The sequence below is a fragment of the Pristiophorus japonicus genome, chromosome 10 (assembly GCF_044704955.1).
Source record: "Pristiophorus japonicus isolate sPriJap1 chromosome 10, sPriJap1.hap1, whole genome shotgun sequence".
Classification (NCBI taxonomy): Eukaryota; Metazoa; Chordata; class Chondrichthyes; family Pristiophoridae; genus Pristiophorus; species Pristiophorus japonicus.
In genome coordinates, this window is record NC_091986.1 from 44,029,011 (window position 1) to 44,052,190 (window position 23,180).

General features: G+C 44.8%; 1 protein-coding gene across 1 annotated transcript in view; it reads left to right on the forward strand.

The window, feature by feature from the left end:
- Positions 1-23,180, forward strand: part of pcca (propionyl-CoA carboxylase subunit alpha) — a 572,168-nt gene that overhangs the window by 160,671 nt on the left and 388,317 nt on the right. The window contains exons 7-8 of the mRNA XM_070891406.1: positions 18,082-18,213; positions 22,767-22,803. Of these exons, the coding sequence (XP_070747507.1) occupies positions 18,082-18,213; positions 22,767-22,803 (169 nt within the window). The remainder of the gene's footprint in view (positions 1-18,081; positions 18,214-22,766; positions 22,804-23,180) is intronic.

Here is a 23,180-nt window from a genome sequence, read left to right on the forward strand (position 1 = left end):
TCTCTCCGTCCTCGGCCTCTTACACTGTTCCAATGAACCTCAACGTAAGCTTGAGGAACAGCATTTCATCTTCTGTTTAGGCACATTACAGCCTTCTGGACTCAACATCGAGTTCAACAATTTCAAACCATAACCTCTGCCCCTTTTTTTTCCTTTTTTCTGTGTTTTTCTCTTTCCCAACCTATCTAGACTCATCTTTTGTTTCTTAATTTGTCCCATTCCCATCTCCTTTTGCCGTGCATCATCATACCATTTGTCACTTAATCTCTTCTGCCTTCCATCCTATCATAGACCTTCCCTTTTGTTCTTTACCCCCCTCCCTCCTTTCCCTGCCCCTACACTTGCTTAAATTTAAACCTGTTACATCTCTAACTTTTTCCAGTTCTGACGAAAGCTCATCGACCTGAACCGTTAACTGTTTCTTTCTCCACAGATGCTGCCTGACTTGCTGACTATTTCCAGCATTTTCTGTTTTTCGTTCTCCCCGGTGACCTGGCCAATATTTATCCCTCAATCAACATGACTGATATAGATGATCTGGTCATTATATTTTTACTGCGAACTGCGGTTGGGACATCGGCCGTCTCAATTTCTCTGCTCCCCTCACTCACTCCAACCTACGACCCTCCATCTGAATGTGCAGCACTCCACTCTCTCAGAGCCAACCTCAACATTGTCATTAAACCTGCTGACAAGGGTGGCACTGTTGTTGTTTGGCGAACTGACCTCTACCTTGCAGAGGCTGATGACCAACTCTCTGCCTCCTGCTACCTCCCCCTGGACCATGACCCCACCACCGAACATCAAGCCAGCATTTCCCAGACCATCATTGGCCTCATCTCCTCTGGAGATCTTCCCTCCACAGCCCCAACCTCATAGTTCCCCAGCCCCGCACAGCAGTTTCTTCCTTCCTAAGATCCACAAACAGGACTGGCCCGGTAGACCCATCGTTTCAGCCTGTTCTTTCCCCACAGAACTGGTTTCTTCCTTTCTCGACTCTATTTTTTCTCCCCTTGTCCAGTCTCTTCCCACCTACATCTGCGACTCTTCTGATGCCTTCCGCCACTTAAAAGAAAGAGTTATGACGAAGGGTCACAGACTTGAAACATTAACTCTTTTTCTCTCCACAGATGCTGCCTGACTTGCTGACATTTCCAGCATTTTCTGTTTTTATTTGGTCATTATCACGTTGCTTGATAATGCTGTGCGCAAATTGGCAGTCACGTTCTCTTCATTACACCAGACATCCGGTGTTCATGAAAGGCACTGTATAAATGCAAATTATTTATTTTACTTAAACAGCATTTTACTTTAATGCTTCTTCTCGGTTCTGAAATTACAAAACAAGATCTTGATTTCTGCTTTGAATTTGATACCTATTTATAGTTGTGTAGAGAAGCTGAAGAAACACGTGACCTTTGTTTCTCTTCTGCCACTATAAACGTTAAGAATGCCAAAAGACTGACTTAAACTAAACACCCTTCTGCTGGATTTCTACCAGGCAGAGTCTCCAGATGTGACTTCTGACTTTCTGTTCTCGGGACTATAAAATGTGGCAGCGTGAAACACAAAGTCAGCACTGTCCAAAATAACATGGCTGCTGACAGCCCGGCTACCCAAATCCCCCTTCACTCTTCCCCCTACTGTTGCTAAGCAGTTTTACAAACACGCCTTACTGGCCCCATGGCTCCCCTTGTGATCTGTTTAAATCTCTTTTGAGTGGGAGTGTTACCAAAAAAAAAAATGAAGTATTAATTTGCCATTTGCTGACATTTAATTTTTTTGGGGCTGATTTTTCTATCCCGCCCCCACCCACCCGTTTCCTTAGGATGTCGAGTCCCAAACTGGACAGGGTGGTGCAGTAGACAGTAGGCAGGTTCTCTGCCTGTCAGACTGATGACTAATTTCCGCAAAAATCTTTCATCCTGAAATTTATAGTTTCCACGTCTTGTTGGGACCAGTAAGTTTCCATCTCGCTCTCTAATGAATGCTGATCAAAGGACAAAACCAAAAGCATCACATTGTGTAACACCCAGACTCCCAAAATGGAGTCCTACCAAACTCATTCTTTTATTTTCACAGTTTACTGTTAAAGACTCATTTTTTCAAAGTGTTCTGCACAAAATATTGTTAATTAGAATATATATAATGATATAGTTAGGGATAAAGGTAGTTGCACAATCACAACATGACAGATAGGATCTATTTTGGTAGGTTTTGTAAGACACTTAGGGCTAGACTTTTCCTAAAGCCCCTGATTGCCGTCCAGAAACACCTCGAACATTCTGCAACTAACGCCGGCGAAAACTTCCATAATAAAGGTAAAAAATATCGCCCGGTGAGAAAATGGATCTTGCACCAATATTCTCGGCGATCTCTCGGCAGTTAAAGGCGAAACTAGGCGAAATGGGCGGTTCTTACCGGAATTTAGTCCGAGGCTGTGATTGGGCCTAGGGAGGGGGGAAAACTCAAAAAATATTTTTTCACTTAAACAAAAAATAAGAAGTTATAAAATATTCTCAAGACACTTTTTAATGTAATCGCTGTTTTAGAATTTTAAAAATAATGATAAAAAACCTTTAACTTACCTTTCTTTGTAGGGTACTCACCTACCGCCCTGTTTCAGACAGCTTTTCGTGGGTGGTTTCGTCGGCGGTGTATATGGGTCCCCAATGAGGCAAAACTTAGATCCTGGCAGTTTTCTCGGCGGTGCATGCAGATGCATGTGGGCGGTTTGCTCCCCGCCGGTTTTTTCAAAATGTGGGCGGAACTCTTTTTAAAAAAAAATAAAGGAGGGAAGCTTTCACCGGGTGGTTTTTCATCAAAAAACAGCTGTACCGCCGAAAATGAAGGCGAAAGTCTAGCCCTTAATGTTGGCAGTGCATTATTGTGATGGGTTTTGATCAGAGTAAATAAGCAGAAACTGTTTCCACTGGTAGGAGGGTCAGTAACCGGAGGACACAGATTTAAGGTAACTGGTAAAAGAGCCAGAGGGGAGATGAGGAGAACTTTTTTTTATGCAGCGAGTTGTTGTGATTTGGAATGCACTGCCTGAAAGAGAGGTGGAAGCAGATTCAATAGTAACTCTCAAAAGGGAATTGGACATATACTTGATTAAGAAAATTTTACAGGGCTATGGGGAAAGAGCTGGGGCAGTGGGACTAATTCGACAGTTCATTCAAAGAGCTGGTACAGGCACGATGGGCCGAATGGCCTCATTCTGTGCTGTATTGTTCTATGATATAATAGTGCAAACTGCTGACTATTCTTTATGCACAGATCCTTCGTCACTATAGGCTGCTCTGTGGCGGCTGTATTGAGGATTTCAAGTGTAGGCAGTTGGCTTACTTTCTGTAGGAATCCTCTATTATTAATTTAGTGGATCGTGCCTTTCAACACACTCCTACTGTCAGAACTAACTTCTCTACACCTCCTGAACTGATTACGATCTGCATGTCTCTCCGTACCCTTGTTCAGTCTCTCCTGAGGGCCTGAAATGTGTTAGATATGGCCAGTAAATACTAATAGTGGAACTTGGAAGCAGCATGGACCTACTGGCACATGTGCGTGGTACTTTGAAGAAAGCAGTAAAACTTTTTTTTTTAGCAGCGAGCATGTCGACAAATCCATGCACATGGAAAGCAAATATTTTCAAAAACTCCTGTCCAGAGCTTCTGAAAACTTGGGTGTTGTCGTCTGCTTTTAGAACGTGCTCATTACAGGGTAACTCACTCCCGAAACCTGACTATGGATTTAAACTGGGCAGAGGTCATCCTGCTTTCTCTAGCCTAGGAGCATTTGGGCCATTTGTAACATAAGAAATAGGAGCAGGGGTAGATTACACTCAAGCCTGCTCCGCCATTCAGTAAAATCATGGTTGATCATACCCCAATGCTTGGGATGTAGCATCTCAAATGCTACCGTGGCTGAGAGCAAGAAACTGCCCAGATTGGGATTGAAGCTGGGACCTTCTGGTCAAAATAGACATACCTTTCATTTCTCTCTCTCTCCCTCCTCTTCAACCCCCCCCACCCCCCACCTAATTTAAACATCTAAAGGAGCTATGGGGACCAGCCTGTGGTTCTAAAACCATAGCTGTACCAGTATGAGGAAAGCTTGCAGCAAGTTGACTTTTTTTAAAGCCAGTTTCTTGGCCACCGCATTCTTCCCCTTGCTGCTGCTTGCGATCAGTAGAATTGTTACCTGGGAGAGATTATAAAAATATGAGTGTAAGTGAGAAAATAAGCCTAGCCTTGGTGTAGTAAATCAATTCATTTTGAATTTTATTTCTGTGTGCAGTTGTGCCCACAATTAGTGCAAATGTTGATTTTTTTTTAAAGAGAAGGAGCGTTATCTCCAGTTTCCTGAGGCCAATCCCTCAACCACCATTACGAAAACAGATTATCTGGTATTGTCATGTTGTTGTTTGTGGGATCTTGCTGTGCGCGAATTGGCTGCCACGTTTCCGACATTACAACAGTGACTACACTCCAAAAGTATATAATTGGCTGTTAAGTGCTATGGGGTGTCCTGAGGTTGTGAAAGGCGCTATATAAATGCAAGTCTTTCTTTTACTTTAGATTTAAGCCCAGGTTACTTATTTAAAACAAAATATTATGAATAGGGCTAGTAAGCTGAAGAGTTTATGTACAAACTATATTTTTAATGATACTACATAAAATATACACAAGAATTTGAGTTGTGTTACAAAGCTGAATTCATTTGATTTTGATTTGTTTGTGGGCTACAATTCAAAGTAACAGATGGACACAGTGCTATTGCCCCAGAGAATGAAACTATTTCTGTATCCTTCAGACCCTTGGGAATGCGGCCAGCAAGAAGAGATACGACTTCTTACTTGCCTGTTTAAGGCTTGCTTTGTTAGTGCGATTCTTAATATCTTAAAAGACTACTTTAAAACTGCAGTGATGCAGCTCACTGCTTGTTCCAAAGTGGTGTGAAGTTGGCGTAAAGTTTAGGGTTGAGTCAGAGTTCCAGTATGTCTGTGTTGGGTAATAAATGACATCTGCTTTTAATTACCAGTTTATATCTATTCTAAATGTGTTGCATTTCAACCAGGCTGAGGATATTAAGACAAACAAGCTAAACAGAGACAGTTAATGAAGTGATGGTAACTGTTGTCCAGCACAGCTAGGCATATGGCAAGGTGTTAAAAGCTTGATTAATTATTTGGAGTCTGCTGTCTGTGGTGTCCTCTCTGTTGTTAGTCTTAAAATGCATTTCAGGCTTATCTTCAGAATTATATGCAAAGACCTATTGCAATTAAAATGTGACTGTTTAAATTGTCAGTTGCATCATTTCCTGTGGTCATTTATTTAATCTGAAACACAAGCCTTTGCTGCGTGAATTTGGTGCAGTCTGGAAAAGAGAATCAGCAGTGCTTGTGCGTGACATGGAAATGCTCCTCTAATTTTCAAGTAGGACTAATTAGAATCGTAGAATCATACAGCACAGAAGGAGGCCATTCGGCCCATTGTGCCTCTGCCGGCTCTTTAAAAGAGCTATCCAATTCGTCCCACTCTCTTTCCTCTTTCCTTTTGAAATTTAGTATAGAATCTGCTTACAACACCTTACAGGCAATGCATTCCAGATCACAACAATTTGCTGCATAGAAAAACATTCTCCTCATCTCACCTTATTAATTGTACATTAATAACAAGGAAATATGACGTGAGACATTGGTTAATCTGTAAACTTTTACTCAAACACAATTTTAAACGGTTTTCCTCGAAGGATATAGAACACATTAGCCATCAAATCTATTTGATATGCGTAAATCATTTTGAACTGAGACACATCACCTTCGATTAGTAATAAAACCCATTGAAATCCATTAAATTGAAGACCAAAGTATTTGGTTTCTGAGCAGAAAATTAATAATTCCCTGAAATGGAATTTGTATAATGTATTTTCATGTAATTTAGTTTAAAAGGCATCTCGTACACTGTACTAAATTAAAATTCATAGCTAATCTACTACATGTGGTGTGTGCTTATCAGTAATTTAAATATAAATCATTCAAAATAATGTATTAAAATTCTGCTAATTGCATTGTAAAAGAAGGACTGAATGACAGTATTTATAGATTAAGTGTAAATTTTACTTGTATGTAGTACTAAGGTTGCACTGAGGGAAGGGGGTCAGTGATGTCTGTGCTGGTTTCCCCACCACCTAAAACCAATCCTGGGTATTAAATAAGAATTTTATGTAAATGCTCAAAAAATATATTTTATAGTGCCCCTTTGGCAACGGTGCTTCAAGTTTGATATGTTTTACAAATCTCGCAGTGAATGAAAAGTTTGCAGTTGTGTACAATAGTTGAATAAGAGCGTTTACATAGAATGTACAACACAGAAACAGGCCATTCAGCCCAACTGGTCCATGCCAGTATTTATGCTCCACACAAGTCTCCTCCCTCCCCTCTTCATCTCACCCTATCAGCATATATTCCTTTCTCCCATGTGTGCTTATCTAGATTCTCCTTAAATGCATCCATGTACAGTAGACACCTCAAGTCGCTGGAGAAATACCACCAACGATGTCTCCGCAAGATCCTACAGATCCCCTGGGAGGACAGGCGCACCAATGTTAGCGTCCTCGACCAGGCCAACATCCCCAGCATTGAAGCACTGACCACACTTGATGAGCTCCGCTGGACAGGCCACGTAGTTCGCATGCCAGACATGAGACTCCCAAAGCAAGCGCTCTACTCAGAACTTCTTCACGGCAAATGAGCCAAAGGTGGTCAGAGGAAACGTTACAAGGACACCCTCAAAGCCTCCCTAACACCTGGGAGTCCCTGGCCAAAGACCGCCGGAAGTGGAGGAAATGCATTCGGGAGGGTGCTGAGCACCTTGAGTCTCGTCGCCGAGAGCATGCAGAAATCAAGCGCAGGTAGCGGAAAGAGTGTGCGGCAAACCAGTCCCACCCACCCCTTCCCTCACCGACTATCTGTCCCACCTGTGACAGAGACTGTGGTTCTCATATTGGACTTTACAGCCAAAAGAACTCATGTTAAGAGTGGAAGCAAGTGTTCCTCGATTCCGAGGGACTGCCTATGATAATGATGAAATGCATCTATGCTATTTGCCTCAACTACTCCTTATGGTAGCAAGTTCCATATTCTCACCACTCTCTGGGTAAAGAAGTTTCTCCTGAATTCCCTATTGGATTTATTGGTGACTATCTTATATTTATGGCCCCTAGTTTTGGCCTTCCCACAAGTGGAATTATCTTTTCTATGTCTACCCTATCAAACCACTGAAAGGTCACTCCTCGGCCTTCTCTTTTCTAGAGTAAAGAGCACCAGTCTGTTCAGTCTTTCCTGATAGTTACACCTCCTTAGTTCTGGTATCATCCTTGCAAATCTTTTTTTGCACCTTCTCCAGTGCCTTTATATCTTTTTTACCATATGGAGACCAGAACTCTGCACAAAAATGTAAGAGACAGGGTGATATAGTATATTGGAATAATAACCCTTTCATCTCTTGAGCCTAGGACTGACGCCAACTAGGATTGTTGGCATAGAATCATAGAATGGTTACAGTACAGAAGGAGACCATTCAGCCCGTTGAGCCCTTGCAAGAGCAGTTCAGCTAGTCCCAGTCCCCCCACCCTTTCCCGGTACCCCTGTAAATTTATTTTTCTTCAGACACTTATCCAACTCCCTTTTGAAAGCCGCGATTGAGTCTGCCTCCACCACCCTTTCAGGCAGTGCATTCCATTCGCTGTGTAAAAAAGTTTTTCCTCATGTCATCTTTAGTTCTTTGCCAATCACCTTAAATCTGTGTCCTCTGGTTCTCGACCCTTCCACCAATGGGAACAGTTTCTCACTATCTACCCCATCTAGCCCCCTCGTGACTACATCTGTGTGAAATGAAATTGGCCTACTGGTGATAGATCTTGAGCATAAAGAGGCGATCTCACTCCGAGATCATAAGCATGGCTGGTATTAAAAGTGACACAATCACACAGTAGGACTAGCTCTTTTTGAGCTTGGGGTTGAGGTATTTCAGAGCAGAGTTTACAATCGGTGTCACCGGCCTTTTCAGTCGCAGAGGTTGTGACTGAGCCTTCACAGGCTGTCCATCCTGGGTCACCAAATAATGACCAGGCTATGAAGCCTGGCTTATATTTGGTCAGGATGTGCCGAACCCAATTGTATTGCCAACCAAGCACAGATGAAATTAAATTTTAAATACATAACACAAATATTTCAACTTGTAAGAATGTTGAAAGAACAACTCCCATTTATGTAACGTTATCTTAACGTCAGGACGTCCCAAAGCGATTTACAGCCTTTCCCCATAGAAGCCACGTGGTGCCACATTCATTCGACGATCTTGCATCCTTCCTCCAAAGTGCTCATAGCTAAAGAGGTGTTGTACCGCACTGAGGAGTTTCTAGACTATGTTCCAGAAATGGTCTCTCTGAAACTATAGCTCAAATGTTATTGCTGTGGCTACTGTTGGATGTGTGCGCCTCAGTAGTGGTTAGATGTGCAGCAGTGCGAGCTTTTGCCTTCAGACCAAATTATAACATTTATACTGACAGACAGTGATGCCAAACAGTTGTGTCATTACATGCAGCCACGGACCTGGTGAAATCACTCGTAGTATGCTTTACAGCTACATTTCCCTTTACACATGAGGGGCTGAAAGTTGAGTCACAGGCATCGAAAGAGGTAGACCGCGATTCATATTAATGTATACACACCAGTAAATCAAATGAGGGGTACGGTAGTATAGTGGTTATGTCACTGGACTGGTGATCCAGAAGCCCACCACGGGGAATTTAAATCTAATACTGATTAATATCAGTAATGAAATTACCAGATTGTCGTTTAAAACTCACCTGGTTCACGAATGTCCTTCGTGTGTGGCGGTGCCACTGCAAACAGCAGCACGTGCTGTTGCAGGAAGGCGACGGCTGATTGCAGTGTGGGCAGGTGCAGCAGGAGCGGTGAGGTCGGGACGAAGGGGCAGCAAGAGTTCGTAGAGGGATGTGATCGGGGCCCAGGAGAGGCGAGGGCCCAGGGGCAGCACGGGCCAGCCCACACTGCGATATGTGTGCGCACTAGGTCCCTGCAGCAGAACTGGTCTCCAGTCTTCTTGGTTAACCCTTGCCACTGGACCAAGACCTACCTCTGTCAAGCCCATGTGGTGGCTGGGTTGCAAAAAATCCAAACACAGGCACCTTCCACCCTTCAGGATGTAGCTCCGGATCCGGAATATGATTGAAACACCTGTGAACTCATCCATTTTTGGCGTGGAAGCAAGTCATCCTCGTTTCGAGGGACTGCCTATGATGATGATCACTAATGGGAAGGAAAGGAAATCTGCTGCCCTTACCCGGTCTGGCCTATACAAAACTCCAGATCCATAGCAATGTGGAGTTGACTCTTAATTGCCCTCTGAAATGGCCTAGCAAGCCACACTCAGACAACACAAAGATGGGAGGAAAAGCAATGTGTGAGGAGGACACAAAAATCTGCAAAAGGACACAGACAGGCTAAGTGAGTGGGCAAAAATTTGGCAGATGGAGTGTAATGTTGGAAAGTGTGAGGTCATGCACTTTGCCAGAAAAAAAATCAAAGAGCAAGTTATTATTTAAATGGAGAAAGATTGCAAAGTGCCACAGTACAGCGGGACCTGGGGGTACTTGTGCATGAAACACAAAAGGATAGTATGCAGGTACAGCAAGTGATCAGGAAGGCCAATGCTATCTTGGCTTTTATTGCAAAGGGGATGGAGTATAAAAGCAGGGAAGTCTTGCTACAGCTATACAAGGTATTGGTGAGGCCATATCTGGAATACTGCATGCAGTTTTGGTTTCCATATTTCTGAAAGGATATACTTGGTTTCCATATTTATGAAAGGATATACTTGCTTTGGAGGCAGTTCAGAGAAGGCTCACTAGGTTGATTCCGGGGTGAGGGGGTTGACTTATGAGGAAAGGTTGAGTAGGTTGGGCCTCTACTCATTGAAGTTCAGAAGAATGAGAGGTGATCTTATCGAAACGTATAAGATTATGAGAGGGCTTGACAAGGTGGATGCAGAGAGGATGTTTCCACGGATAGGGGATACTAGAACTCGAGGGCATGATCTTAGAATAAGGGCAGCCCATTTAAAACAGAGATGAGGAGGAATTTCTTCTCTCAGAGGGTTGTAAATCTGTGGAATTCGCTGCCTCAGAGAGCTGTGGAAGCTGGGACATTGAATATATTTAAGACAGAATAAACAGTTTCTTGAGTGATAAGGGGATAGGGGGATCGGGCAAGGAAGTGGAGCTGAGTCCATGATCAGATCAGCTATGATCAGGCTCAAGGGGCCATATGGCCTACTCCTGTTCCTATTTCTTATGTTTTTATGTTCTTATGTATTATAGAAGGCAGCTCACCACCACCTTCTTGAGGGCAATTAGGGATGGGCAATAAATGCTGCCCTGCCGGTGACACCCACATCCCAGGAATGAATTTTAAAAAAGTACTTTTGAAGTTTCTTTTGTTTTATATTAGGAACTGCGGCAGCCAAATTGCATACAGTAAGCTCCCACAAATAGCAAAGTGCTAACTTTTTGACTCAGAGGTGAGAGTGCTACCCACTGAGCCACGGCTAACTAGTGGCCGATAGTACCTGATGACCTGATGCCTACTGCTGTGGCAGTTTCCATCAGAGGCACCAGGTGATAGACCGGTTCCAATGATCGGAGCATTGGGTCAGCTGTACCAAGGATGTTCCAACATTTCGGAGCTGGTGGTTGGATACTTGAAATAAAAGGTGGCATAAAACTCTCAGGTCCCCATTATGAGCCACATCTATCAATGGGCGTTTGGAGGATTAACTAATTGTTGCCATTTCTTTTGCGTATGCTTTATGTTTTTACTTCTATCTTCTTGTAATCAGCACCTATATCTGTTTCCTTTAACTAATTGAATCTAATGTGAGAGAAGTTGGGCTAAACACTTGCATTCCTCTTGCTTTGTACTGTTGGATGGTGCAGAGCTGTTGAAGCTAACATTAACTTGAACGGCCTTAGTTGGCTGTTTAAAACAGCTATTCCTTTTGAGAAATGTGGGCAATAAAATTTGCTTCTGAAAAGACTCGGTGCTGATTTCTCATGTTTACCAAACAAATCAACTGCTTTGCTCAAAGCATGGCCCCAAGCTACAGCACCACCAAGGGAGCAGAAAGAAGGTTTTGTATTTGCTAGCCAATTTCACAGCATTTCTCAATTCGTTGAATTATCTTCTCTTCCCCCGCTCCCAAAAAAGATCAATGGATAACAAATAGGAGTAAGTACACTACACTCTTCACCACCCTCATTCCCCTCCCTCACCCAGGAATGCTAATAGCAATTATAGCAGCGATACAACAATAATGGAGATGTAGACTAATCACGACGATCAACCTCTATCAATGGGCCCAAGTTTCCACACGCGCCTAGAACGGCGCAGTCCCGACCTGGACGCACGTTTTTCGCGCCACAAAGTGCGCCTAAAAAAATTCTCCGTATTCTCCACCTCCCTGCAGGTCCTCTGGCCCTCGGCGCAGCGCAGCACGAGCTGTGGGGGGCGGAGCCAGGTCCCTGCGCTGAAAACAGTGCCGGGACCTCTGCACATGCGCGCTACAGTGGGCACGCAAGTGCAGTAGCTCCAGGCGCCCGAAACTGTGTGGGAGGGGCCCGAAGCACGCAGCCCCTAGCCCTGGCCGAATGGCCTCACTGGGGCTGCGTGAATAAGGCTCCTCCCACGGCCAGCTCCTGCCACCCCCCCCCGACCAGACCCGACACCCGCTCCCCACCCCCCCCTCCCCGCCTCCGGACTGGACCCGACACCCGCGACCCCCCTCCCCCGGACCCGACCCGACTCCCGCTCCCCCCCCACCGCCTCCCGCTCCCCCCCCCCGCCTCCGGACCCGACCCGACTCCCGCTCCCCCCCCCCCGCCTCCGGACCCGACCCGATTCCCGCCCCCCCGACTGGACCTGACCCGACCCGACTCCCGTTCCCACTCCCGCTCTGCCCCCCCCCCCCACCCCCGACCCGCGCTCCTGCTCTTGCTCCTGCTCCTGCTCCCCCCCCCCCCCCCCCCCGACTGGACCCGACCCGCGCTCCCGCCCGACGACCCCCCCCCCCCCCCCCCCCACTGGATCCGACCCGACTCGGGCTCCCGCTTCGCGCCTCCCCCCCCCCGACTGGACCCGACCCGCGCTCCAGCTCCCGCTCCCCCCCCCCCCACCCCCCGATTGGACCCGACCCGACTCCCGCTCCCGGACTGGATCCGACCTGACCTCCCCCTCCCCGACCTGACCTCCCCCTCCCTCCCTCTCTCTCCCTCCCTCCCCCTCTCTCTCCCTCCCCCCCTCTCTCTCCCTCCCTCCCCCCCTCTCTCTCCCTCCCTCTCTCTCCCTCTCTCCCTCCCTCCCCCCGACCCGACCCAACGCCACCTACCTGTAAATCTGGTGCTGGGGACGGCCCCTGCCCGAAGTCTCGGTCTGGCCCGTTCGGCCTTCGGTCCCGAAAGGCCTGCCTGAAGCACTTTCACACAGGTAGGAAGATGGTTTATTTAATCTTTTCTTTGCTTATAAATGTTTATTCAGGTTGGATTTATTTGTATAATATTTGTATAAGTATAAATAAGGATTTATTATAGAATTTAATGACTTCCCTTCCCCCCCCCCCCCACCCCCTACCTCGTTCTGGACGCCTAATTTGTAACCTGCGCCTGATTTTTTAATGTGTAGAACAGGTTTTTTCAGTTCTACAAAAATCTTCACTTGCTCCATTCTAAGTTAGTTTGGAGTACGATTTCACTGTGGAAACTTTGAAATCAGGCGTCAGTGGCCGGACACGCCCCCTTTTGAAGAAAAAATTCTGTTCCAAAGTGGAACTGTTCTACCTGACTAGAACTGCAGAAAGAAAATGTGGATAATTGCGATTTCTAAGATAGTCCGTTCTCCACCAGTTGCTCCTAAAAATCAGGCGCAAATCATGTGGAAACTTGGGCCCAATGAGTCGACAGCAGACCCAGACATGAGGAGAGGAAGCCCCCAGTGGTGGCGGGCTTTGGGAACCAGAGGTCCAAAGTCCCCTGTTCCTCCCGAACACGCTACACTCACCACATCTCAAACTATCTCAAGAACTCATCATATCTCATTACTCAGATTCATCATCATAGGCAGTCCCTCGGAATCAAGTAAGACTTGCTTCCACTCCTGAAGTGAGTTCTTAGGTGGCTGAACAGTCCAGTACGAGAGCCACAGACTCTGTTGCAGGTGGGACAGATAGTCGTTGAGGGAAGGGGTGGGTGGGACAGGTTTGCCGCACGCTCTTTCCGCTGCCTGCGCTTGATTTCTGCATGCTCTCAGCGATGAGACTCGAGGTGCTCAGCGCTGCACTTCCTCCACTTAGGGCAGTTTTGGGCCAGGGACTCCCAGGTGTCAGTGGGGATGTCGCACTTTATCAGGGAGGCTTAGGCGCTGTCCTTGTAACGTTTCCACTGCCCACCTGTGGCTTGTTTGCCGTGAAGGAGCTCCGAGTAGAGCACTTATTTTGGGACTCTCGTGTCTGGCATACGAACTATGTGGCCTGCCCAGCAGAGCTGATCAAGTGTGGTCAGTGCTTCAATGCTGGGGATGTTAGCCTGAATGAGGACGCTGATTTTGGTGCGCCTGTCCTCCCAGGAGATTTGTAGGATCTTGCGGAGACATCGTTGGTGATATTTCTCCAGCAACTTGAGATGTCGACTGTACATGGTCTACGTCTCTGAGCTATACAGGAGGGCAGGTGTACAGCCCTGTAGACCATGAGCTTGGTGGCAGTTTTGAGGGCCTGGTCTTCAAACACTCTTTTCCTTAGGTGGCCGAAGGCTGCACTGGCGCACTGGAGGCGGTGTTGGATCTCGTTGTTGATATCTGCTCTTGTTGATAGGAGGCTCTCTAGGTATGGGAAATGGTCCACAGTGAATCACAAAATATTATTTTCTAAAAGAAATCGAATGAGTTTTAAAGCAGGACTTATTGCTAACTGTGGTTTTAAAGTTAGATATTACTTTCCTCTCCTTTGTTTAGCCCCACAGACAAGCCTACCGCCCAAACTCATTTAAATGTGCCAAAAGGCAGAGCTTGTGATGATAAAGTAGTTCTCCTCACAACTGTGTCAATGCACTGCACCAATAAAGTTGAGCCTGTAACATATCCAGTGGTGTAATTGTTTATTCAATACTAGAAAATATTTCGAGTTTGTATGTCTGGTTCATATGGAGCTTCCCCTCCTTCCATCCTGACTCACCACAGATGACAAATTTCTACTTTGTGAACATTGTTCCTCTTTCAACTGGGACGGTACTGAACTTCCATCGGTCATTGCATCTTACACTGTAAAAGTCTTGCATTTACATAGCGCCTTTCACATCTTCATGATGTCCCAACACGCTGCACAGCCAATTAATTATTTTTTTGAAGTGTAGTCACTGTTGTAATGTAGGAAACATGGCATCCAATTTGCACACAAATGTGATAATGACCAGATAATCTTTTTTTCTGATGTTGGTTGAGGGATAAATATTGGCCCAGGGCACCGGGGAGAACGCCTCTGTTCTTCTTCGAAATAGTGCCATGGGATCTTTTATATCCACTTGGTTTAATGTCTCATCTGAAAGACGGTGCCTCCAACAGTGCAGCTCTCCCTGAGCACTGCACTGGGACTGTCAGCCTAGATTGTTGTGCTAAAGTCTCTGGAGTGGGACTTGATCCCACAACCTTCTGACTTAGAGGTGGGATTGCAAGCTCGGCTGACAGTAAAACCACGGTGATCCGATTATTGGCACAGATACATAGAATGGCACAGATACAGGCCATTCAGCCCAACTGGTCCATGCTCCACACAAGCTTCCTCCCACCCCACTTCATCTAAATCTGTCCAAACCTATCAGCATAACCTTTTATGTATTGTGAAATAGTAGTTAAGAGCCCAGAATTGGAGGAACCAGATTCAATCTTTCATTCTGTTCAGTTCCTTATTTAAAGTGTGCTGTATGTGGAAGCACCAGGTGGAGGCTGCGGTATTTTGTATAGAGGAAAGGGAACGTCAGACTGACGCATTGGGCTGTAACTCATATCTTATAGTAGCTTGTAAAAGATAAACTGAGCTGCTCATCATATAGAGTTACTTGGAATCTACAGCACAGAAACAGGCCATTCGGCTCAACTGGTCCAGGCCGGTGTTGATGCTCCACATGAGCCTCCTCCCACCTTACTTCATCTCACCCTATCAGCAAATCCTTCCATCCTTTGTCACTCGTGTTTATTTAACAAAATGATTACCTGCATGAACATTTTCATGGCATTCTGCACATATGTGTGGTCGGACCCGCCCCTTTTTGCACATGCGCAGTACCCCACAGTCACAGTGCAGCGCAGTATGGGCCACACTTTCCTCAGCTCCGTGGATCAAGGCCCTGGAGAAGCTTGGATCGAAAGGAGAGAGAGAGCGACTCAGGGAGATCAGAGTGGGGGAGATCGGAGGGGGGGAGGGGGCAGAGAGAGAGAGAGAGAGAGGGAGATCGGAGGGAGAGAGAAAGATGGGAAGGGGAGACGGGGAGAAAGAGAGGTGGGGGGAAATCGGCGGGGGAGAAAGATGAGAGAGAAAGACTGGGCAGATGGAGGGAGAGAGATAGAGAGATCGGAGAGAGTGGGGGAGACGGGGAGAGAGAAAGACTGGGCAGACGGAGGGAGAGGGGGGGAGATCGGAGGGACAGAGAAAGAGGGGGAGATGGGGGGAGCAAGAGGGGGAAACGGAGAGAGAGAGAGAGAGACTGGGGAGAAGGGGAAATAGAGGGGAAAGATGGAGGGGGGGGCGAGGGAGAGGGGGGAATCGGAGGGGGTGGAGAGAGGTCAGGAACCCGGTGGAGTGAGTAAAGAGTACAGAGAGCACAGTGGGGAGGGTGGAAGAATGTGATCCAGTTCTAAAGGGTGGGGGGGGGAGGGCGTTGAGAGCGAGAACGTGATCCAGATGATAAGACTGCATGAAATCCAGAAGTCATGACACCGCCACTATTCACTTCATATCCAATAAACCTGTTACCAATCCGTGACCCACGAACTATGCCCCATCTGTGGTCAGAAATTTGTTGGTGGGAGGTGATAAATCCATGGGGGAGGAACTTGGGCAGGGGGAGAAGGTCAGAACGCCGGGGGGAGCGATGGGGGAGAAGGTCAGGAACTTGGGTGATGGGGGGTAGAAACTTCTTTGGTGGGTAGGAGAAGGTCTTAACCCGCAAGAGTGAGCCCTGTCTGTTCTAAATGAGCTCTGTTCTGTCTGGAGTTGGCAGTCAGAATGGCTCGAATTACACTTTGCAAAGAGAAACTGCTGGGTGTGTCTTATCCTCCAAGGGGACCAATCAGCAATCAGGACTTGTCATCAAGGGAGCCCAATCAGAGCTTTAGGTGTTACAAATAAATGTGTCCTTTATCTAACTTCACCTAAAATGCATCGATGCTAGTTGCATCAACTATACTCCCTGTAGTAGCGAATTCCACATTCTCACCACTCTCTGGGTAAAGAGGTTTCTCCTGAATTCCCTATTGGATTTATGAGTGACTATCTTATATTTATAGCCCCTCATTTTGGGCTCCCCCACAAGTAGTAACATCTTCCCTATCAAACCCTTTCATAATGTTAAAGACCTTTTTCAGGTTACCCCTCAGCCTTCTGTTCTCTAGAGAAAAGAGCCCCAGCCTGTTCAATCTGACCTGATAGGTATAATCTTTCTGGTATCATTCCTGTAAATCTTTTTGCACCTTTTCCAATGCCTCTATTCTTTTTATAGTAAGGAAACCAGAACTGTGCCAAATCCTGTTCACCTATCACCCCTGTGCTTGCTGACTTATATTGGCTCCCAGTTAAGCAACGACTCAATTAAAAATTTTTTATCCTTGTTTTTAAATCTCTCCATAGCCTTGAGCCTCGCTGTCTCTGTAACCTCCTCCAACCCTACAACCATCCGAGATCTCCGCGCGCTCCAATTCTGGCTTCTTGTGCATCCCTGATTTTCATCACTCCACCATTGGTGGCCATGCCTTCAGCTGCCTAGGCCCTGAGCTCTTGATTTTCTTCTCCGCCTCTCTACTTCTCTCCTCCTTCAGGACGCTCCTCTTGGACCAAGATTTTGGTCACTTGCCCTAATATGCCCTTATGCGAGTCGGTGTCAAAGTTTTGGCTGATAACGCTCCTGTGAAGTACCTTGGGATATTTTTACTGCATTAAAGGCACTATATATATGAAAGTTGTTGTTGTCGTCGTCGTAAAGTGTGGTCTAACCAAGGTTCTAGAGAAGTTTTAGATAAATCAACAACAAATGTATTCGTCCAGACATTAAAAAAGTAATATTTAGCTATTCTCTGAAGATCTCGTCTTCGTAATTTCCTGGCATATGCAGTATTGTGCGCCAGATTTTATATTGGGACTGACATTGATTGCTCAGAGATCACTGGTTTTGCATCCCGGGTCCGCTCAACCATTCCGTCTAATTCTCATTCCTTTAATTGCTTGTGAAATGCACATAGAGTTCTCGTTCTATGCATTTGCAATTTTATGATACTATGATGCCATTGCACGGGTAGGTCCTGTTCCAGCCAAATGATTTCCCTGAGGATTTGGCCGCACGTTTGCACCTAGGCAGGTTTATCAGGATTTGGAGCACTTTTCATCAGCCAATTTGTTGCCATTTTTCACTGTATTTGACACTGGGCAGCATTGCGAAATCTGGAGTTCCCTCCTGCGTATAACAACTGGTCACAATGCAGTACTTGTAACAGAACTAAGGGAGAAAAACCGAATGCTGAAAATATAAAAATGAAATCAGAAAAAGCTGCAAGTATATAATTGGTTTAGTAGTTTAATAGTAAAGGTAGATTAACATTTGGGGTTGAGGCACTGCGTTTTAATGGTGATTATCTTTCCGATTTCACCAATAATGTATTGTAAATATAAGCAACGTGAAGCCACTGCTCAGGCCAAATATGTTGCTATTGTAAATCTAAAGGCTTGATTATCTCCGCAGGCTGCTGAAGGTGTCACCTTCATTGGGCCCGACACGCATGCTCTTCAGTCCATGGGAGACAAGATTGAAAGCAAATTAATCGCCAAGAAGGCAAACGTCAACACCATCCCTGGCTTTGATGGAGTGGTCAAGGTGAGAAAACTGGAGTTTTGTTGGATTAGCCTGCCATTGATGCAGATCCATGCCATTTAGTTATCAATCTGAAACTCGCATTTTAGAAATAGTATCATCTTCTTAAGCAGCCCCCCGGAGGATGACTTGCTTCCACACTATAATATGAGTTCTAAGATGACTCATGAGTCCGATGTGGGATTTACAGACTCTGTCACAGTTGGGACAGGTGGTGGTTGAAGGGATGGATGGGCGGGGTGCTTGGTTTGTCGTACGCTCCTTCTGCTGTTTATACTTGGCTTCCACGTGCTCGCGAGGAAGAGATTCGAAGTGTTTGGCGCCTGTTCGGATGCTTCTCTTCCACTTTGAGTGGTCTTGGGCCAGGGATTCCCAAGAGTCGATGCGGATGTTAGATTTTTTCAATGAGGCTTTGAGGGTGTCTTTGAATCGTTTTCTGTGCCCTCCTGGTGATCGCTTGTCATGGCGGAGCTTGGAGCAGAGTGCTTGCTTCGGGAGTCTTGTATCAGGCATACGGACAATGTGGCCCGTCCATCGGAGCTAGTTGAGTGCAATGTTGGCCTGAGAGGGAACACTGACGTTGGTACGCCTATCCTGCAGTATCATACAGCACGGTATCATATAGTATCATACAGCACAGAAGGGGCCATTCGGCGCATCTTTTGTCGAGCTGTCCAATTAGTCCCACACCACCTGCTCTTTTCCCATAGCCCTGCAAATATTTCCTTTGCAAGTATATATCCAATTCCCTTTTGAAAGTTATTATTGAATCTGCTTCCTCTGCCCTTTCGGGCAGTGCATTCCCGATCACAACAACTCGTTGCGTAAAAAAATCTCCTCATCTTCCCCCTGGCTTTTTTGCCAATTATCTTAAACCCCTGTCCTCTAGTTACCAACCCTCCTGCCAATGGAAACAGTTTCTCCTTATTTACTCTATCAAAACTCATAATTTTGAACACCTTTATTAAATCTCCCCTTAACCTTCTTTGCTCTAGGAGAACAATCCCAGCTTCTATTGTCTCTCCACATATAGGCAAAATATTGACTGGACAAAATGCAGAAAATATATAGTGGATAATTAACATTCAAAAATATAATCTAACCAAGATTCTTGGATAAAATATTCATCATTCTAAAGGTCGATTTTATTGACAGCAATTTGACTATATATTTGGTGTAAGCACATGTATATTGGTTTTGTGTTCCTTAGAGCAGAGAAGGTTAAGAAATAAATACTTTCACTTCTATAGTGCCTTTCATGACCACCAGCTATCCCAAAGCGCTTTACAGCCAATGAAGTAAATTTTTTCAAGTGTAGTCTAGTCACTGTTGTAATGTAGGAAACATGGCATCCAATTCGTGCACAGCAAGTTCCCATGAACACCAATGTGATAATGACCAGATCATCTGTTTTAGTGATGTTGATTGAGAGGTATATATTGGCTAGGACACCAGTGATAACGCCCCTGCTCTTCTTCGAAATAGTGCCATGGGATCTTTTACGTCCATCTGAGAGAGCAGACAGGGCCTCAACCGAGAGATAGCACCTCTGACAGTGCAGCACTTCCTCAGCACTGCACTGGAGTGTTAGTCTAGATTTCTGTGCTCAAGTCTCTGGAGTGGGATTTGAACCCACGACTTTCTGACTCAGGCGATGGTGCTACCCACAGAAACACAGCTGCGAGTTGTGATCTGGAATGCGCTGCCTGAAAGGGCGGTGGAAGCAGCTTCAGTAATAACTTTCAAAAGGGAATTGGATAAGTACTTGAAAAGGAAAAATGTGCAGGGTTTTAGGGAAAAAGCAGGGAGGAGTGGGACTAATTAGATCGTTCTTTCAGAGAACCGGCACAGGCGGGATGGGCCGAATGGCCTTGTTCTGTGCTGTGAAATTCTATGATACTGTAGCAAAGTCTAACTAACCTGGTGCAACGCTAAGGCATTGCTAGATCTTGTTCAAAGAGAAGAAAAGTTGTGCCCTTTACATTTTTTTTTAATGTGTTTCATTCTAAAAATTTAATCTCATCTCCAAAGATGCTGTAAAACCCAGGGTTGCACATCAGCAAGTTTCTTGCCTTTCAGGAGTAGAGGTTCTTCAGCAAAACAAGTGAAACATTACTTATTTAAGCAGAATGTAAATGAAAAGGTGCAATTTGCAACTGCAAAGACAATTCAAAGTGTTTCCACTTAACTATAAATGGTGGAACACCATCAGCCTTTATTCTTCATGCATTGCGTTCAAGAGGGTCTAATTGTCTACATTTGACTGGTTTAACACTTCCTCATAACTGTCATCGAGTTGAACAAAGGCACTTGAAACTCAATGTGTGAAAACCACTAACATGCCTAAATTACTCTTTTGATTCCTTTTTTTGGGTTCCTTCTTGCAAAAATGCCGGAAAGTGCTTCCCTCTGTGGAGCCAAGGTAGCTGGAGAGTTTAGCAAAGATGCAAACTTTTGAAAACAGAATTTGTTTTACCTGAATATGATTATTCTTTGGAAAAATACCATTTAACAATCACAGCTTTTCCAACAAAAAAAAGGACCTAAAACAGATACTCCTTTCAGGTTTGCTTTGAACTTAACAAGCCCTGATTTGCGGAGCAGACAAGCTAATGAAAGGAAATTACATTTTCTGCCAACTTCCCCCACCCCCACTCTCGCTCGCTTGCTGTTACCAATATATATTTTTTATAAAAGATTTTTACTGTTGTTTCTATTCATAACTGGCTGTGCACTTTTCCTTTGCTATCCAGATAGTTTGGTGAAAGACTAATATTTACCATCAGTTGTTATCTAGTCGTCAAAGGGTATTGTGCGCGCAGCTTTAAAAACTATTGGGTTTCATTTTAATGTTCATAAGTCAACCCCTGTAGCTTTAGCCACATACAGCCCTTGGTGGTTGCCAGACATTACTCCCTTCCACGATCCCGTCCAACTTTTTGCTGCTCAAGTGCTTTTTTCCCCCGAATTAAAAAAAAACAAATCCCAGAAAATGTAATTTCCTTCTGAAATATATAAAACCCAGTTAATTTCGACAGAAACACTAGAATCGTAGTGTTGTAATTTTTTTAATCTTAAAATTGATGCAAGGCGAATATTAAATTGGACCTCTCTTCTCTTTCATGTCCCTTTCCCAGAGAGTAAGCAGAAAAAAAATGTAATGCTTACACAAATATTTAAATGAATTTTTGGGGGGTAATTTCTGAATAATTTGCTAAATGTATTCAGCTTATTTTTCTTGTAGCTTTTCATGTTCCACCAGGATGGAAAAAATGGAAGTGGGAAACATCTTGCCGTACTGTGGGGAAAAAAGCCAAATTTGCTAACTCGTGAAAGTGACTGTTAATGTCTCCGAGAATAATTTTTTGCGTTAATTTATTTGTCTTTAATGACCAAGAGTCTTAGGAGCCCTATAAACACGCGAGTTAGTTATAACTGTAGACAGTCCACGCCCCCTACTGTCAGTGAAAGGGACAACACAATGTTTGGAGTGGTGGCAGATGATTAAAATATACCCTGGTGGGCAGATGCTGCAAAGGCTGATTTGCATTTCGCAACTGACTGAAAACTATTAAAGCTTGCAATTTTTTTGCAGCTATGGGGCCGGATTTTCAGCTTTCAGGGTTTTTCGGCGAAAACGGTAGCGATATGTGAAACTTAACGTTTTCGCTGCACTACCGTTTTTAGGCCGAATATTTGAGTTTTTGTCGGCGGGGGGGGAGGGCATGTTGCACGAGGATTGGCGGTGCAAGAAAGCGAGTTTCAGCAAATTTAGTCCGGGAGCGCTGCGAGAGAGGCCTTGGGAGGGGATAAAAAAAATTCCAAAAACATTTACAAGACCCTTAACTATCTAATCGCTGCAAAAATAATTTAAAAATAAAAACTTTAACTTACTTTTTTTTGCAGATTTTCATACACCGACAGGTCGGTATTCTGGGCATGGTGTACGGGTCGGGAGAGAGCCGAAAGTTGGACGCAAATGCAATCCGCGGCGTTGCACGTACGTCCCATCGCCGCCGCAAACAGTTACCCGAGGATCCCGCCCGGGCTGTGCGACCGGGTTTTCGCCGCGGAGGGTCAAACCGCAGCCAAAACCCGGTCGCAAACTTCTCGAAAATCTGGCCCATGGAATCCACTTAATAACATTGCTAAAGGGATTTTATTTTGTTTAGTTTGCAGTGTTCATTTGTGATGAAGTAACTCGTATTGAAGTTTTGAGAAAACCAATACAAAGTGACATTTTGTGAGGAAAAAACGCTATTTAAATGAATGTACTTGAGTGGTGAGTTATCTTGCAAAATAGCGATACCCAAAGGTTTCAATTAAATAATTTTGTCTCCCTCCAAAAGATAGAGACTTGGAAGACCAACAGAAAAGGCTTTATGTCTCCAATTGTGGAATTAATCCTGTGTTCATCTGAATAAGAAAGCGTAGGTGGATTGTAAACCCAACATAAAGTCTACGCAAGGTGACAGTGGTGTTCTATACAGCTGCCTCGCGAAGTAAGGACAGAGGTTGATTGGATTAATATTTGGTCTTTTTTCCTACTCCTACAGGATGTTGATGAAGCTGTCAGAATTGCCAGGGAAATTGGTAAGATGTTAAGTTTATTTATAGGTGTATGTATGCATCTGAGTATGTATGTATATGTAATAATAAAGTATGTCTCTAACTTATCTGTTAAAACTGCTGCCTCGAGATTTTATGATTTAATTTTGGAAAACTAGGATAAATAGAAGATAAAAACTTTTTCATGAAAGACTTGTTCAGTTATTTTATTTTTCATAACAAATATTTTAATTATTGAAAGTAATTTTTTATTTTGTGCATTTTGTTTCTATTCCCCCCCACCCCCCCCAGCATTTTTTTGTTAGTGTCCCATTCTTTTAGATTCTTCCTCTTTCTTCTGCCTGTCTCCCACCGAGATGCACTATTTCGGTCTGATAGAGAGCAAGCAATCTTAGTTCCTG